This window comes from Carettochelys insculpta, chromosome 13 (genome assembly GCF_033958435.1).
Source record: "Carettochelys insculpta isolate YL-2023 chromosome 13, ASM3395843v1, whole genome shotgun sequence".
Lineage (NCBI taxonomy): Eukaryota > Metazoa > Chordata > Testudines > Carettochelyidae > Carettochelys > Carettochelys insculpta.
In genome coordinates this window covers 21,610,588-21,628,114 of record NC_134149.1, presented here as the reverse complement: position 1 = coordinate 21,628,114, position 17,527 = coordinate 21,610,588, and the positions used below count along the sequence as shown (strand labels likewise).

Here is a 17,527-nt window from a genome sequence, read left to right as displayed (position 1 = left end):
AGCCCTATGAGATATGAACAGTCACCCCAAGCATGTTTACAAAGTCCCATTGACTAAAATGCCGTCATAGCATATAATGCTTCACACAGCCTCTGATGCTGCATGATTCCTGCTCCAGAGAGCTTCCACTCCACTGTAGGGAACTCCAGTTGATGGCTCAGAATAGAGCAAAGAGCTGAGGCCGAGAGGCATTCTGGGTGAGAAGGTCAGCGCAGGGAGGCTTCATGTGAGAAGCGGGTTTTACAGAGGGATTTGGAGAAGAAGGAAGATGCTTGGCACGTGAGCAGTGGAACGATTGAGGGATGGGCCATGCTGAGAGCTGAGGTGTTAAAAGAGCAGTGAGGTGAGGGGTGAAGGAATGCACAGGAGGTGATGAAAACAGGAACTGACGGAGCTGCAGAGAGTGTGGTTGACGAGAGGGTAGAGTCTGATGCAGAAGCTTCTCTGTGGAGAGAAAAAAACAAGAGAGAGGAGCCACTAACAGCATTCTCATTGGCTGAGCCTCCCCCTGGCTTCCAGGTGTGTCACAAGTCATGGCAGGCGTGTCACTGACCTGGACTTCGGGGGCACGAGACTGAAGGACTTTAACCCCTTCACTGCTGAGCTGAGAGCACTTGCTGCAGTTTATGAGATTAGGTTATCACACATCAGGCTCAAGCAGAAAACCGCCTGGGAAATGTAAGAGCCACCATATTCATGCATAACCTAGGCCATGCAGGGACCTTTTGTGGAACTGAAGCCATAGCAAGTGGGGAGGAAAATAGATCTGTGGAGTTACTGAACATTAGGCCATGATGGTCTCCTATTAGGTAAGGACTGCCATTATGTTTGGTGCCTACAATGGATCTAGCATTATACAGCTGTTCTCTAACACCAATTAATCCCTTGAGAAGATTACTATGACCCCTATACAGGGTTATAATCAGTACCTAGAAATAGTCTTCTAAGAAATTCCTGTTTTAATGTTTGACAGTCCCAGACAGTCCATTTTTTGATGCGTACAATTAATAGGTTTATTGGGGGTTAATGTCTTTATTTTTCTTCCTGCACTCTAGGTAAAGTATGTGGAGGATGAGTTCAAGGAAAACAAAAAGGATTGGATTCTCTTGGTGTGTCTTGGAGCCACATCAGGGCTCGGACGATTGGTTTCTGGCCGGATTGGTGACTGCATTCCTGGACTGAAAAAGATTTTCTTACAGGTGTGCTGTGTCTGATCTTCAAAAAGAATGTGAAGAATGACAGTTGTACTATTCTGGGATGATTTGTTTTTCTAAACGTCAATATTCTGCACTTAGCACCTTTCACCAGGGATCTCAGAGCGATTACAATTATCCCTCGCAACCGAGAGAGAGACAAATATAATTATTAAATCCATTTTACAGAAGAATCAGTTGAGGCATAGAGAAGTTTCATGCTTTACCCCAGATCTTCCAGCACTTCCCTGACAGAGCTAGGACTAGAACCCCAGGAATCCTGAATCCGAGCCTCTTTCCCTGACCACTAGGCACACTGCCTTCCTCACTACGTTGAGTGATCAGACACTTGAAATCAAGTGTTTAATCCATTAGATTACAGAAAGGTCTTTCTCAAGCCTTGGCTGTAGTGGCTCTCCAAGGATATACAGAGGATCCCATGACACCTTTAGGTTGACAATAGGGGGTAACACTAGTGTCCTGTTGTGTACTCCTTATCATGATTTTTAAAAAAAACCAATAACCTTGGTTCTGATAGTATGGGCTTGTTTGCACAGTTTGAGAATGTACACTTACAGAGGCGTGATTTCTAACATCTTAAGCACTAATTGGTTCGTAGAGCCCTTCCTGCAGCTCACTCAAGGTCCTTATTACTCTTGAAAGTGGTACAGTCAGCAGGATCCCCACAGCTCCAGTCTGTGACCCATACATTAGTGCTCTGTACAAATCACCCCCCGATAGCGTGCGTCACTGTACCATGTATGCAAACTCAGTGAATGACTGTGAGCTATTGCTAGAATTGCCTTCACGGTGCTTAACGGGTTCTTTGGGTTAACAAGAGATCCTGCTCAAAACTATCTTCTCGTCTCACAACGTCAGATTCTATCCTAGTATAAGAGGAGCAACTCCCTTGGCTTCCAATGAAATTCTTCCACTTATGCTAGGGCAGAATCAAGCACCTTTAAGCAGCCTGGGCTAATCACAAAAGTAGTTAGGTGCCTAAATCCCAGAAACAGGCCCAAATGGGATTCTACTAAACTCCCACATAACTGCCACTGGACCCTGTAGGCACCTAAACTCACGTGGCCTCTCAGATTTTGCAGTAAAATCCTCCTGTGCACCTGTGTTTCTGCCTCTGCATATGTTCATTGCAGAGCAAATTGAGGGCACTTAGGCATTCCTCTACCTGTCTCATGTGCAGGGCCTGATCTGGCACTCACGTACAGAGCCCACCTACCAGATTGGTCCCCTATAGGCAAACTTGCTCAAAACAGCCGGGAGGATGTGGGAAAAGGAGGACCTTTCTCATTGTCCCCTGTGGTTAAAGTACTCAGCTGAGGAGTGGGAGATCCTGATTCAAGTCACTCCTCTGCCTACGGGGAAGAACAGCTTTGAACAGAAATCTTCCACCTCACAGGTGAGTTCCCTAGGCTGACAGTTATAAAGGGAGTCTCCTCCCCTTTCCACCCAGCTTCTTGCAAAAAGGCCAAGAAAAGGGTGGGAGCTCAGAAGCCCAACTAGAGGACGGTGCCTCCCTGTAGGGCTCAGGACACACCCCCTTCTCTTGGCACCTCTTATCAGTGGGACTCTCAGACTCACTGAGCCCCTGGGCAAGGCCGGGGGGGTTCCCCACCTCAGAAGGGGCAGGGCCTCAAGCCGAAGTGGCAGGGCTGACACTAGCCTCTCTGAGTGCACTAACCAGGACTCTGGCAACCATTTACAGGGCCCAGGACTCATGGCAGCCAGGAGCTCTGGACCCTTTTGAATCACCATGCTTGGGACTGTTGCCCTCCTTTGCCCACCCACCCTCGCCAGTTGGCTGGCCTGCTTCCTATTGACTACCTTAGATAGAGAGCCATCTAGCTTATTGGCTTTTGAGAATACCTTTCCTAGGCATCTGGCCTAACTCAGGCTTTGTGAACCCCACCCCTGATTTTCTATGTATCTCAGAGTTAAGCAATCAATGCCCTATGGTCCTTTATGACACTAGCCACACATGTATTATCAGGGAGCTCAGCAATATGGAGCTAAAACACCTTTGTTCCTGTTGCCCAGGTCTGGTTGTGTTGCTTCATTTCTGTTAGGGTTGTAGCTTTGGGAGAAATAAAATAGCATTCCTGCCTTTTCTTTCTCTGGCTCAGTGAGAAAAGGAAATACTAGTGTTATCTTCCATACGCGATAGTTTTACCAAGACTAGAGACGCGCATGCAGTTCTAAGAACCAGGGGGCTAAATATTTATTCTTGCAGTTCTGGCAAAGATCCTAGAGGATGTAAAAAGATGCCCAAATACAATAGGTGGTAATTGCCCCCTTATGAGGGTCTTTGTATTGTTTAATGTTATCAACACTTAACTACTGAGAATGAAGATTCTGTGGAAATAATGAAGAGGAAAAACCTGCAGGAGAAGAAAATTTCAGCATATTAGCATATCAGTTAAGTGTTCTCTGTAAGTCTGCTGTTTCTGGGACATACTACTGCAAGCATGTGGCATAGGGGAGGGAAGCTCAGAGCTGGGAAGCAGTGTGTTACATTGCTGCTCTTTAGGATGGCTGGGCTAACTCATACAGCACACAGACCTATTTATCTAGGGCCTGATTTCCTACGGTGTTCAGATTCTGACTGGCATTATCAAAGGATCCTAAGTGAGTTGGACACCTTATATAGATTTCAATGAAGATAAGTGCTGAATCTGCTTAGGTGCTTTTGAAAATGCTACAAGGTGCCTGCCTGCATTTTTAGGTGCCTAAGAGTATGTCTACACAAGGCAATTCAAAAGTTGACCTCATGAGCCCTTAATATCAATGGAATGTCCCCTGTAGTGAATACTGATGTATTATAAAATCGACCTAAGACATCTAAATTCGATTTAATCTCACAGTGTAGACCAAGCCTGCATGCCTTTGGAAATCTAGGCATTGGATTAGTAGTGACTCTTCCAAGGCAGAGGGCTGGCATGATGCCTGGGGCAGTATGTCAAGGTTAGAAGAGTGGCAGACAATTGAGCAATTCAGCTGGAAGCTAATATCATCTAGGGTAGTCAAGGCAGGATGGACATTCTTGAGAGTGTGGGAGTCTGGAAGAGAAATAGGTTGCTTTTTTAGACCTAGTACTTGGCAAGTACTTGATCCACATACTTGTAGCCAAATGATTAGGGAGCTGGAAATGGATTCCTGAATTATTTGTGTAACTTCTCCAACAAGCTCTCCTCACTTAAAAGAAAAAGCTCTCAAATCACCAGAAGGAAACTATGGAATGAGTCTATGGGGAAAAATAATCTGCCTCTAAAGTTCCTGCAGCTCTTGAACTTGCATTAGAAAGGCATGATTTTGTCATCTATCAGTTATTTTAGTAACACCTCTACTTGGCCTCTGCAGGTTGCCTCCTTTATGCTTCTGGGCCTTATGTGTATGATGATCCCTCAGTGCCGAGCGTTTGAGGGAGTCATTGTTGTCTGCCTCTTTCTTGGACTTTGCGATGGATTTTTCATTACCATCATGGCCCCCATAGCCTTTGAACTGGTGGGACCCATGCAAGCTTCTCAAGCTATTGGTTATCTTTTGGGACTGATGGCCATTCCAATGACAGCTGGCCCACCAATAGCAGGTCAGTAACACTACAAGACTCAAGTTTTGCATTAAATTATTGAAGCTGGAAGGGGTGATATGTTGTTAGAGGAACAGAGTTGTTACCTTCACCTGTTCTCATTTTGTGTAATATAGTTTCTTACATTTATTTGATCCTGCATCCACTGATTTTGGCTGAAATATATCTACAATTAATCCTTTTTTCCCACCCATTATTTGATTACCAGTAGTTTTCATTTCTGGTAGTGGAGTAATTGAAAAAAATTAGCAGAGGATGATTCATTTGAAAGCAAATCAATAACGTTTTGAGTACATGAGAGATCTGTACGATGCAAATTAATAACAAATGCAGGCTACTGCAGAATTATAAGCCTTATAGCACTATTCATCAGAAGCATCCTGCTCTGGGTTTATCAGACATGGGGATTAGATAACTTTCATTTATACAATTCCTATGTATGAAAATTCCCCATGACCTTAGAATGAGGATGGCAATAAATGCATCGACCTCAGAAACCTGGCCATCTCAGGACTCACCCCCAACTAAGAGAAGTGCAGACTTAAGTTTGGGGTTGGAAGGATTTGTTTATAGTTGGTAAAGCTGTTTATTTCCTCCTCGACAAAAAGATTAACTAAAACTTGCCTCACCGACCCACATATTACAAAGGAAGGAAGTCAAGAACAAAGTAATTGTGCTTATGATTTGCCATTACTCTGCTTATCATATTTGTTTCAATCAAGAATCTAAGAAATTCACCTGAAGTGCCTGATTATTAAATGCCTTAATTTTATTTGGGGCAGGGGTGAATCTGACACTTTGCATTCAGCTCTGATTTTAAATGACAATTAACAGTTGAGATTTTGATTTTTAAATTTCTTAGTTGAAAATGCCCTTCTGATTTTAAAAAGTTAAATATCAGCGAGGAAGATCCCTGTCTGTGGAACTAAATATCTATATTATACCATGCTGTAAATATTAAATCCCTCCAAATCTAACTTATGATGGAGTTGGAGGGAAACTGAATTGTCTCCTGTTTTGATTTAGGAAGCTTAGAATAGCCATCAGACTGAAGTGACACCCCATATCCTTCTGTTTTTCAGGATACCTCCGTAATTATTTTGGGAATTACTATCTTGCCTTTTACTTGGCTGGAGTTCCCCCAATTATTGGGGGTCTGGTCCTGTCAGTTGTTCCTCTGGTCCATCAAAGAATGCTCAAGAAGCAGCAGATGGATTCCGGCAAAGACAAGATGTTGGTTTTAGAGCCTGTCATGAACGGAGAGCTTCTCCCAGGCTGTTCTGCTTCTGAGGCACACATATAAAGCCTTTCCCCGTGCAGCCTTCCACACCCAGATATACACACACGTGCATTATCACCACCGGCATCTTCTCCCCTGACTAAGCACAGGCCTTTTTCTAAAAGGGAGCATGAACCAGTGTTCCCTCTAGTCTTTTCCATCCATGTGCAGAATAAATTTAAATGTGCACTGACGTGCAAATGTGCACCACCAGTAGAAACAAACAGCCTATCTGTGGCCACTCTGCTAATCACCTGGGCAGCGTTTGAAACTCTCCTCCATGGGCTTGTGAAGGCACAGCTTACAGGGAACACCGAGCAAGCCCCGCCCAGACTTCAGACAAGTGGCACCAAATGGTTAAAGGAAAAAGTTGTAGCTCTGAGCATTAGCGACTGGCACAGTTTTCCAGGGTGTTTTGTTTTGAAAGTTTTCTCTTTCACCAGCACTTTTCTAATGAGAATTCTCACTAGAACTCTAAGTCCGTTGTCCCTCCCTTGCGCTGCCCTTCCCTTGCCCCCAGTTTTCTGTTTGTCACAGCAGTGGTTTACAGTTAATTAGACACATTTCCCAACAGGCTGCAGGTAGAGCACATTAACCCTTTTGACTGTAGTTTCAGATCCATCCCATCGCACAGTGTTGTCAGTGCTGCTTGGTGGTGTTGCCTGGGAGTGGGATTCCATTCTATGCCACCTCAGTGTCCTCTGCAATTAACAAATTCTGACACTGCTTTTGGACCCCATGTGAAGGCAAAGGAGCTCCAGGGGGGTAATGGTGGTACCTTTTGTCAGAGTGCTCTGTCTCTCCCTGTCCTCCAAAAATGGAGTTTTGAAGCTGTTGTCACGCTTTTATGTGCCATCCATTAATCTCAACAGTCTGCTCTGCCAGCAGAGTCCAGTTCCCACCATTCTCCCCTTCAAGTCCTATGTTAATGTACCTCAAGAAGAGAAGAGCATCTTACTATCTAATCTTATATCCAGATTGGCTGTGGACAGTACAGGTAAGGTAATGCATTGGCTGCTTCAAATATGAATTTCACTGGTCTCAACACTCCTGTTTTTCCATCTGTTCTTGGAGAATGCTGCACTGCAGTGGAAGAGGCCTTCTGACCACTTGCTGTGATGCACAGTGTGTCATCAGTCTACACCAAAGGGTTAGAGCATTGGGTCACTAAAGGAAAGTGGGCGGTCGGAGGCAGGCCTTAGAAAACAAGCACAGGCTTTGCACAGCTACTAGTGATGGGCCAGCTCCATCTGTTCAAGGTGACTCTTCTGAAAGCCAGGAATCAGTGGTACCATTTCCCAGTGGTTCCTCTGTCATTCATCTCCATTTTCTTGATTAGTAACTAAATTAGTAGGCATCCAAGTTATCTATTGGAAGGGAAATTAACAATGGCTAACTTAAGATGCTATGATCATTAAAATACTGTGTTTGCAAGGGAATGAAATTACAAGCATTGAATCCTCCAAGAGGAGCAGTTAGTCAGAGCTGATTCCTGATAGTTACACAAGTTAGCACAGGCCTGAGCCATTCCAATTGGTTAACTCCTGTTTTAGTATTTTTTTAACTAAGCTGCAGCGTGTGAGTTAGTTTTCATTCTGAATTCAGAATTCCCTAGCATCTCTCTAGGACTGTCCAAATATGTGCCCTGTGAGCGGCTGTGCAGATGAACTCTTGTGCCAGTTCTGTCTTACTCATCAATAATTGACGTTACAGGCACTATGGGAAAAGGCTGAACATTTTTAAAAGCCACATGGTTCCTTTTATAAAAACAAAAACCTGACTCTCGCTGTCCCAGCAGGAGCAGTTCCTGTTTGGGGGCAGGGGAGAGGGCAGCCATGAGTCAGGTTGCTGCCCCTGACAGGAGCGGTTTCCCCACTACCAACAGGGATGGCAACCTGACTCATGGCTGCCACCCCTGATAGGAGTGGGAAACCACTTCTGTCAAGGGCGTCAGTTGCATTAACCCGAGACATGCAACTTGATTACGCATATCTTGAGAGATTATTGTATAAGCTAAGGTCTCATGTTCTGATCTTTTGTAAGTTTCAGTCCCTGCAATAGCCAGCAAAGTAAATGGTATTTTTTAGCACTTATGACTTAACCCAAACAAGATGTGTGGCCTTTTTAACCCTTTCCTCAAAGGCTATGCATGCTTTTCCATGACCTTTTTTACTGTTATTCAAGTCACAGAGCCTAACACATGAAGCAAATTTGCTAAACCAATTTCTTATTTTGTGCCATCTGTGCCAGGAAGCAGGCAACACAGCAAGACGGGGCACCTAGCAGAGCCTGGGAAGATTACATCAGCTGGATAAATGCTTATTGCATAGGCTGTACTTCATAGCTGTGCCTTGACATGGGCCAGGCTATGATGCCCTTGTTCAACTGAAAGTCTCATCAACTTCAGTAAGATTTCACCCTGGGAATTTCTTTATTCCCGTGAAGTCAAAGGGGCCGTTCACAGAGTATGGTACCACCAAATGAGTAAGAACATCGCACTCTGACCGTGAATCTCTGTATTAAGGAGAAGAGGCAAAGTGGCTTTTCTATTGCAATTCCCTCCATGTCCTGTGGGATGGGCGGGTGTGTCTGTGTGTGGATGTGTGCACATGGTATTTCTAAATTAGCTGATTCTCAGTTTGGAGGTTGTTCTGTGGAAGAGGGGGTGAGCTGATGTAAAAAGAGACGTAACTGATCCTTAATGGTACAAGTAGTGCTGTGGCAATGCCAGCTCCGACATAGTAAATAGGTGCATGTCCGGGTTCAAAAGTAATTGACTGCACATACTGATACCAAACAATAAGGCACTCTGTGTTTTCTGCAGTTTAATTCTAACTAGTAATATTTTCTAACTCCTAAGAGACCAATTACAGAGAAGTCCAAACCTCTAAGTTGTATGCCCCAGTACTCTCCTTACATGCAACAATCTCCCAATGGGGGATAAGCAACTTTCTGAAAATTCGCAAAGCACATGGGTGCTTATGTCCGACCTAGAATGTACCAACACCATGAAATTATGATCCACTTCTCCAAGGAGGCTTTGGCTTTCTGTGTCAGAGATAGCTAGCATTTGCTGCAGGGTAGACAGGAAATGCCACAAGAAAGGTAAACAAATTTAGTTGATCTAGATTTGAGGAGAAAGGATGGAGGTTAGCAAACAACAGTCCAAGTGCAACCTCATTTCCTTTTGTAGGCATACTCGTAATCAATATTATCTCCTAGTTCTGCTACAGGAAAGATGCTTATTTAAAAATTTAGAGTAAAATTCTTCTCTCTTGGTTGAAGCTATACTCTAGTCTTTGGTGCACTGAACAAACACAGATCACACTGAGGAAAGCCAAACACTGGGGTAAACTTAGGCCAGATTGCCGCAGGAAGAGAATTTTGCCTTTATCTGTAAAATTACCTCCCCTTACAGCGTAGTAAGTTGCTTTTGTAACCAATAAGGTATGTCAGGCTGTTTCTAGGAATTACTGCACATGATTGGTATGCAGTAGGAATGAGGCAGAAATGCCCTGCCCTCTTGCCCATTGGAGTCCAGTGTTGCAAAGACAAACTATAACTGAAAGCAGCTTCTCCATTGTAGCAAAAATGAAGTGAGATGCATGGTGTGCGCTTCCCAGTGTATTTTCTGGGGAGCTAATATGATCGTGTTTCCTTCTGCAAATTAAGTTCTGAAATTCCTAATGACACAGAATTCCCATTTGAAGTCAGACTTGCCACAATAAAAACTACAGGATGCAATATGGCTTGGTCCTCTTGTTCAGGGTGAAATTATACTATTCCTGACAGCAAAGACTTGACCTTTGCCTGTTGTTTGCTCTGCAGTCATTTGCTCTGCAAGTATTGCACCTGTTCATTTTTTTTCCTCACCAATAAACATTTGTATTAAATTATCTTCTTTCTGAATCAGATCTATGAATCAGGTCATGTCCATGTGACAGCAGAGGCCATCACCATGACAGTTTGAAGTATCTATTTCCGATTCCGTTTCATTATGGGTGAGGAGTTTGCCTGTTGAAGCATCTCTAGCACCAAAGCAGTATTAAGTTGAAGTACTAAGTGATAGTGCACAGGCTGCAGTTAATGAAATTATCTTCTCTTTCAGAGATAAGACTACTGGAAAATCAAGCAGGGCAGCGGGAGGCTGAATTGTGTGTCACAACCAAGTTAGCAGGGGATCCAAAGAGCTGAAGGGGAATAAGCCTGGATTACAACATGTCAGAATAGGACAAGTTGTAGGGACACACCAGTAAAAGATATATTGGAGTTTCCATTCCAAACCCTTTCTTGCAAGATCTAAATGGCTGCTGCAAAAATATAGCACATGAGATTTAACTTCTGTCACTCTGGGTGAAGACAGGACATGCTAGTAGGAATCAGAGGCTCATGTTTTGTTTTTAAAAACCTGTTTCAGTCTACATGAAAGTGGGAAAATGGGGTGTTCACCGTTTGTACATAACGTGTCCATCCTGGGATTTGCTCCACTCCTTAATTCAAAACCAGTTATTTTTAGAATCGATACAGCTTAAGTAAGGGACTTTCTACAAAAGAGACCATTCCAGCATCAGTGACATTGAGATGTTATCTTCATTCAGATATTTTTAAGCTTCATTTACCCTAAACACATATTAAGAATTTCAGTTCAATAAGCCACATTCTTAAAATGGCCAGTGAGGGAAGTCTACCTATTACAACAGGGTAGGCAAATACCAGCCTGCAGGCCCAATCACGTCTGCCAGGGTTAATCCCTGGTGGTCCCCATCTCCATATTTACATACGCCCTCACAGATATTGCGTGATCATAGCTCTCATTGGCTGTGGATCACTGTTCACATCCAGTGGGAGCAGTGGGAAACGGCATCCCAGTCTGCACTGCTTCCTGCCACTCTCATTAACTGCGAATGGGGATCTGCAGCTACCAAGAGCTTGGATCACCTGATACCTGCAGAGACACAGATAAGTACAGCAGCAGCCCACCAGGGCTACCCTGGCTGGCTTCTACTTTTTTATTGCCCTCTCCTGCATTACAGGATCTGTGGGAAACCCTGCCAGCCATTTACACCCATATTAGAGGTGTGGAGAGCGTGAACTCTTCCAGGGGCCTTCTTTAGTACGTACTATAATGGGCTAGAATGTTGCTAGCCTGTGGTGACCCTTTTCTTCAAGAAGTTTTTAGAGCCCTCTGTGTTCCCCAAGTGGCATGACCAAAGACTCAATGAAGGAGTCCAACTTAAATATATGCATGTATCATGGAGTCAAATTCTGCTCATCGTTACCATTGTGGTGTTACCAGTGTGAAGGTGAAACACTGGGATTGGATCCTAATAACAGATCAGAAAAAAAGCTGATTGGTCTGTCTAGCTGAGTGGCTACTACACACCTGTGCTGATGGCTGGCTGATTTTGCATCAGTATCTTACACAAGCCTGTCGAGCTGCCTGTGTTGTAGCTGGTGCATTTCTTGGAGATTGGGACTGTGTCGACACTGCGCGATACATTCGAATCGAAGGCAGTTAGCTCGATATTACCATGTCACTGTCTTCACTGTAAGCACTGTTAGCTTGATTTAGGGAGCACTAATGTCAATATAACACGGACACAGACACCTTGCTGCACTTAAACCCTATTGTAGACACCTGCTACATTTTGTACAATCTTTGGTATTTCAGTTATGAAAGCAAGAGATTTCAGCCCCATCCCATTTTGGAAGCCCAAAATCTTTTCTAACTTTTTCTATCCTTGTTCTGCAAGGGACGAGCAGGTGGAGAGTCAGTTGAGAAGACACAAACTGCTTAGTGATCCCTGGGCACAGAAGCTGTGTAATGACTCGAGAAGCCAAAAACCCTGCCCCACAAAATCTCTTCTTTCCAAACTTTCACTAGCTTACTCTCTCTTCAAGCTTTGCATTGTTCCCATATTATTTTCAGGGATCATATGTCATCAAAGGAGGGGGGATAGTGGCTGGAGAGCCAGTTGAGACGGCTGAGACACCTGCTGCTTTTTTGTAAAATCTTTGATAATTCAGTTACAGCTACAGTTATAAAAAGCAACTCAGTTATAGAGCTTTCAGTTAATTTGGTGATCTTTGTTGATGCCCTACTTTTCCTTCCTTCCGTCTGAAAAAATGGCTATTTGTTTTCCATGGAGGCAGGGGGGGCAATGCAATGTGGGAAGATGACATCACATGCCCACAACCACTTGCAGGGCATTTTTTTCGCATGCTGCGCGAGTGAAGATACCCAGAATGCTACAGGGCTCAGGGAACTGTAGGATAGGTTCCCACAGGGCACTGCTGCCGCAGTCAGTGCTTGGCGATTGAGTGTGGTGGTGATAAGTTGACTTTGTGGGGGACCTATGGGGAGACGAGGCGACTCAAATTCAAATTTATAAAACAGCCTTACAAAATCGATTGTGATAAATTTGAATTTATCTCGTCGTGTAGATGTCGCCTGAGACAAATTTGCCCTAAGGATGCAGTTTGCTCCTTGCTTGCTGCTCTGCACTTTGCCTGGCTTGGTCAGAGCAGCATTGCCACGGAAGTGACTCTGAGTAACCTTGCGCAGTGTTAAAAATCTCTGAACTAAGCATTCAGAACGTCATCTCTGGTTTATAATCTCCCTTGAGCAAAACCATAATACTCTCACAGGCACTGTTCAGAATCAAAGCTAATGTTTTGCATCACATTGCTTGATTCTGAGCGACACTACTTTTCATGGAGGCAGAGTAAACTTTCCTCATCTAAGTGGAATTGGAAAATATGAATGAACTTAAAAGGCTGAAGCCATTCTCCTAACAAGACCGTTCCCTCATGCTCCCCCACGCCATGTGTTCACTAGAGCTGTTCGCCAATGTATCAGGCTAACCAAGCTTAGCTTTCAGCAATGCCAAAGTCTGTCATTTGAGGGCAACCCCTGCACCTTTCTGTCTGTCTTTGCGCCTGCTGGAAGCTTTAGAAATATAAAAGTGAGCCTCAAAAACTCATTTGGCTGAGATGTCTGGGTCATACCAGCTTTGTAAGGTTAGTTGCACCAAGCCTATTTTGTTCCTTGTTAGTTGTTTTTTTTTATACAGTTCCTTGGTTTTGGGCCACTGACTTGGTAAAAATTGGTTATTGAGTCCCTGAGCCAACATATCAGACAGCAATCGTTCATTCATTCATTGGCCATCTTTGATTTGCGGCTGATCTCTACCACAGATTTACATATGGATTCTGGAACCACAATCCCCGCTGTTGTAGGTCCTGCCCTTCTGCGGCAGGCCAGCTGCCTGCTGGGCGAGTTCTTTCTTTTTTCAGCTTCGAATGCAAGACAGCACGAGACCATGACAGTTAACCCATATAAGCTGGTGCCACACATTATTTCTGCGGAAATCCTGTCAGAACTGGGTAACAGGGAAACATCATTTATAAAGAAGCCAAAGGACAAGCTCAGATTGCCCCAGTGCAACCATCCCTCTCTTCTGACATTATTATGCTGTGCAGAAAAGCTTTGAGTGTCAGGAGGAGCCACACTAATTAGTCAGCCAGCTCCTGTAACATGTTTTCCATCCTGCCTGGAAGAATTGCTTCCTACACAGACATCCCAGCACGTCTTTGGGAGCAGCGCATTCTGTCAGCCTCATCGTTACTGAGCTACTGGCTTTGCCTCTCATTACTCAGCATCGCTGGCATGACTTCCTGGGGGCATTTGTGCACTTGAACCAGCAGGTGTGTGCATCTGTCGTGAGGGGCACCTTTCGGCGTCACACCTGGTCCAAGTTGGAGTCAGAGGCCACTGCTTTCGTAGGGTGGCATTTTTGCAAATAGCAGTGGGAGACACAATGCAGTGTCCCTGATGACTTTTGTTCTAGTGACATTGACATCACCGCTGCACTTTAGCAGAATGATCCCCTTGACCATGTCCTTTTTGTAAATAATGTTGAAATTGCTCTCCTCTTACCACCAGGTGCTCTTAGTCTCCAAACAGTGGGAACATTGGGACCTGTAACCACACACTGTCCTTTTGTGTTGGAGATTTTGCAGCTTTCTAGTCGGGCTTACGAAATGGAGTTTGCTGTGAAATAAATGTTTTTAAAAAGACACTCTGTGCTTTTTGCCATTCAGTAACCTAATAGTAGCACACCAGCTCCAGTTTTTACTTAGCCATATATAGTTTTCCAAGTCAAAGTGCTTTTCCCTTCAAGGGTACATATCTGTGTACACAAAACATCTACATCACTGATTGCAAATGCAGGCTCTAATGACCAGAGCATGCTTGGTGTATGCACTCTAGCCCTTGTAGAAAGCCAGGGGAGGGGAGGTTGTATATCAAACAAAAAAAATTACCTGGTGTTAATATGTGAAAATTTTGCTGTTGCATTATGTTTTCTATACCTAAGAATTGTCTTCATTTTATAATGTACTTTCCAAAATTCATTCACTTTCCTATTTTCAGTTCCAACTACCAAGACAATCATAAATGTAAAGCATTGTGTATTGTTAGTCTCTAGAGTTATACATTCTGTTTTAATAAGGAATGAAACTTTTTGTACAATTTTTTTTTGTCATGGAGGAGAGGGTTTTTTTTTATAATAGATGTGCGGACTGATAGTTTACTGAAGTAAGATTTCTGCTTGGATTTAACACATGGCTTTGCATCAATCACACCCAGACAGACTTCAAATTCTCTTTTTTAGTAAGCTTTGGAGCCTTTCTGCAATCTGTGCATGAATTTTTAATCCTGAAATGAGTTCCAGAAGACCCCATTGGTCTTGCTGGAGTTTAAAAGCATTTGGTTTTGCTGTTTTGTTGGCTCACGAGCACATCAAATCAAATTGCCCTGTACTTTCCCAGCATATCCTATTTCATCCGATCCAGGAGTTTCACATAGTGGAATTCATCAGTGCAGGAGATGGGACTTTTCTTAGGAGCTGTTGGTCAACTTGGAAATGATCCAGTGCTCCCTTTCCCCTCTTGAAATCCAGGGAAAATAAGTGTTAGCTTAGAAATTCAAACACCTGAAAGCAGGGCCCCTCCGAGGTCCACCCCTATTCCAGCTTTTGAGCCCCCGAGCCGTAATAAAAATTTTAAAAATGATGACATGTAAACAAAATAAACCACCAAAAAAACCCTGTGACATACTTTGAATATTTTTTAGTCAACAGATACTTTTCCAGCCTTTTTTTGTGAAGCTGCACTAATTATTGAGGGATGCACATTAAAAAAAGTTGTGAAACTTCTCACATGCCAAAAAATTAACAAGTGTCTAAATTTGAGGCCGCCTTTGAGCTTGAGGCCAGGGCTAAATGGCCCTCCTGGTGCCTCTGACTGGCCCTGTATGAAAGGCCCCTCTGTGTGTGACTAAGGGTCAGTCTACGCTTGCATCCCTCTTTCAAAAGAGGTATACAAATGAAGAAAATAAAAATGCAAATGTGGGGCATGTTTGCATATGTGGCACCTCACTTGCATATTCTTGTTTCGAAAGAGCTTTGAAAGAGTAAATCCCATCTTCAAAAGAATCCTTCTTCCCTTTATTTAATGGGAAGAAGGACTCGTTCGACCATGGGGTTTACTTTTGAAAGAGCAGCCGAGTACACTGATTTTCTTATTTCGAAATAAGAATATGCAAATGAGATGCCACGGATGCAAATATGCACCTTATTTGCATTTTCAATTTCCCTCATTTGCATACCTCTTTTGAAAGAGGAATGCAAGTGTAGATGCACCCTCCCAGAGGCAGAGATTTGACAGTACACTATTATGCAGCAGATGAGCCTGGCCATTTTAAAACTGAGTTTCTGAACCCATTTTGAAGATCTTGGTAATACTATACCAAATGGTACTCAGCACTGTTATTGCAGGGTTGTGGCTCTGCCTGCTGGTTTTAAGTGTGGTTTGGGTGATGCACCTGGGAATGGCTTTCCAGCCCCAGTGCGGTGGTAGGAAATGAACCCTTCAGCATCCCTGTAAGATATGTTGGAGGCTGGAATTGGTTGCTTTCTCCAGTTTTCCAGGATGATTTGCTGGTAAAAAGGTGCTTGGAGGTTGATGACCAGCAGACCCACCAGAAAGGAGAGTGGATAAAAGTGCTTATTTCCCCTAGGTAGGCTTCACAAGTCTTCCCAGTGGCACTCCGCATGGAGAGCCAGTTTAGCAGCTGCAGGGCACAGCTGCAGGTCAATGGAAGCACAGAGGACTCAGCACTTAGAACACCATTTGGCAAAGTATTTACATCTGCACTTAAGTCCATCCCCATTTATTACAGCTCTTATGTATGTGCTTAACACTGGAGTCCGTTCTGTCCAATATAGATCTGCATTCCTGAATTAATAGTAAGCACGCTCGCTGACTAGGGCTGCCTTTTAAGCACATGCTTAATTTTGTGCACCCACTTCAGGTCTTTGTTGACTCAGAGCCCTGTTGTGGGGTGATTAGTACTTAACAGAATCAGGCCCTTATGTGATTGTAAGATTCAGATAAAGAAACGTGATCAGCAAAGCTAAAGGCCAGAGTTTAATGGATCTGCCAGATAAAGGTTTTGTATTTGGGTGTGTTTTAAACTCTAACTGTCCTGAATTGATGTAAACTTCTGACTGTTGATATGAAACACATTTTGATACATGTTTATTAATGTTTTAAAGAAGTGTAGAATTAAAAAAAAGGCAAACATTTGCCTGCGCTTTCTTTTTATGCCTTCCCATAGATTCCCTAAACCAAGGTTTCCCAAACTGGGGGGGGAAGGGTGTGAAGAAATTCAAGTGGGGGTGGGCATGAGGCAACCCAGCTCCCCCCCCAACACACACACACACACACACACACACACACACACCCATCCATCATTCGCCCCACCTGAAGAAAGATCTGGCCTTTGCTTCTGGCTCTCAGACCCTGCCATTTTACGTGACTGAGCCGTCACAACTGCTATAAGAACCAGGCAGCCGGCAAAGACCCCTGAAGAGCTAGCTGCTTCCTGCAAAGGTGACTGAATGTGGGTTGGCGCAGGAGGGGGAGGATGGGGTTATGCGGGGGGGATGTGGTAAGAGCATGGACTAGAGCTGTCCGGCTTTGCAGGAGGGGAGGGGTTCAGGCGGGTGGCTTGCAGGACTCAGATGCCTCGGGCTGGCAGGTGGGAGGCTGGCCCTGGCAGCATGGGCTGGCAGTCAGGCAGCTGGCCCCAGCTGTGTGGGGGTAGGGCAGCTGGCACATGGCTGGGGTGGGCAGGCAGCTGGGCAGCTCTGGCAGTGCAGATCTCAGTGGATGGGTGTCTTGTGAGGGCAGCTCGGGTGGCTGGCACAGGGCTCAGCACCTGGCCAGCTGGGGCTGCACCAGGCACCCACAAAGGAACAAGAAAAAAGATTTGTGCGTATTTTTTAAACTTTAGATAACATTTTTATATGACGTGTTTGTGTTTATTTTAAATTACAAAATGATCTTTTTGTTAAAAGGGAGGTTGGATGATCCTAAAGAAGAGGT

At 44.1% G+C, this 17,527-nt stretch overlaps 1 protein-coding gene across 1 annotated transcript in view; it reads left to right on the top strand.

Moving 5' to 3' along the window:
- The window catches only part of SLC16A2 (solute carrier family 16 member 2), an 80,058-nt gene extending 70,086 nt beyond the window's left edge, over window positions 1-9,972 (top strand). The window contains exons 4-6 of the mRNA XM_075008244.1: window positions 1,056-1,199; window positions 4,569-4,797; window positions 5,880-9,972. Coding sequence (XP_074864345.1) covers window positions 1,056-1,199; window positions 4,569-4,797; window positions 5,880-6,100 — 594 coding nt within the window. The 3' untranslated portion in view covers window positions 6,101-9,972. The remainder of the gene's footprint in view (window positions 1-1,055; window positions 1,200-4,568; window positions 4,798-5,879) is intronic.
- The last annotated feature ends 7,555 nt before the right edge of the window (window positions 9,973-17,527 follow it).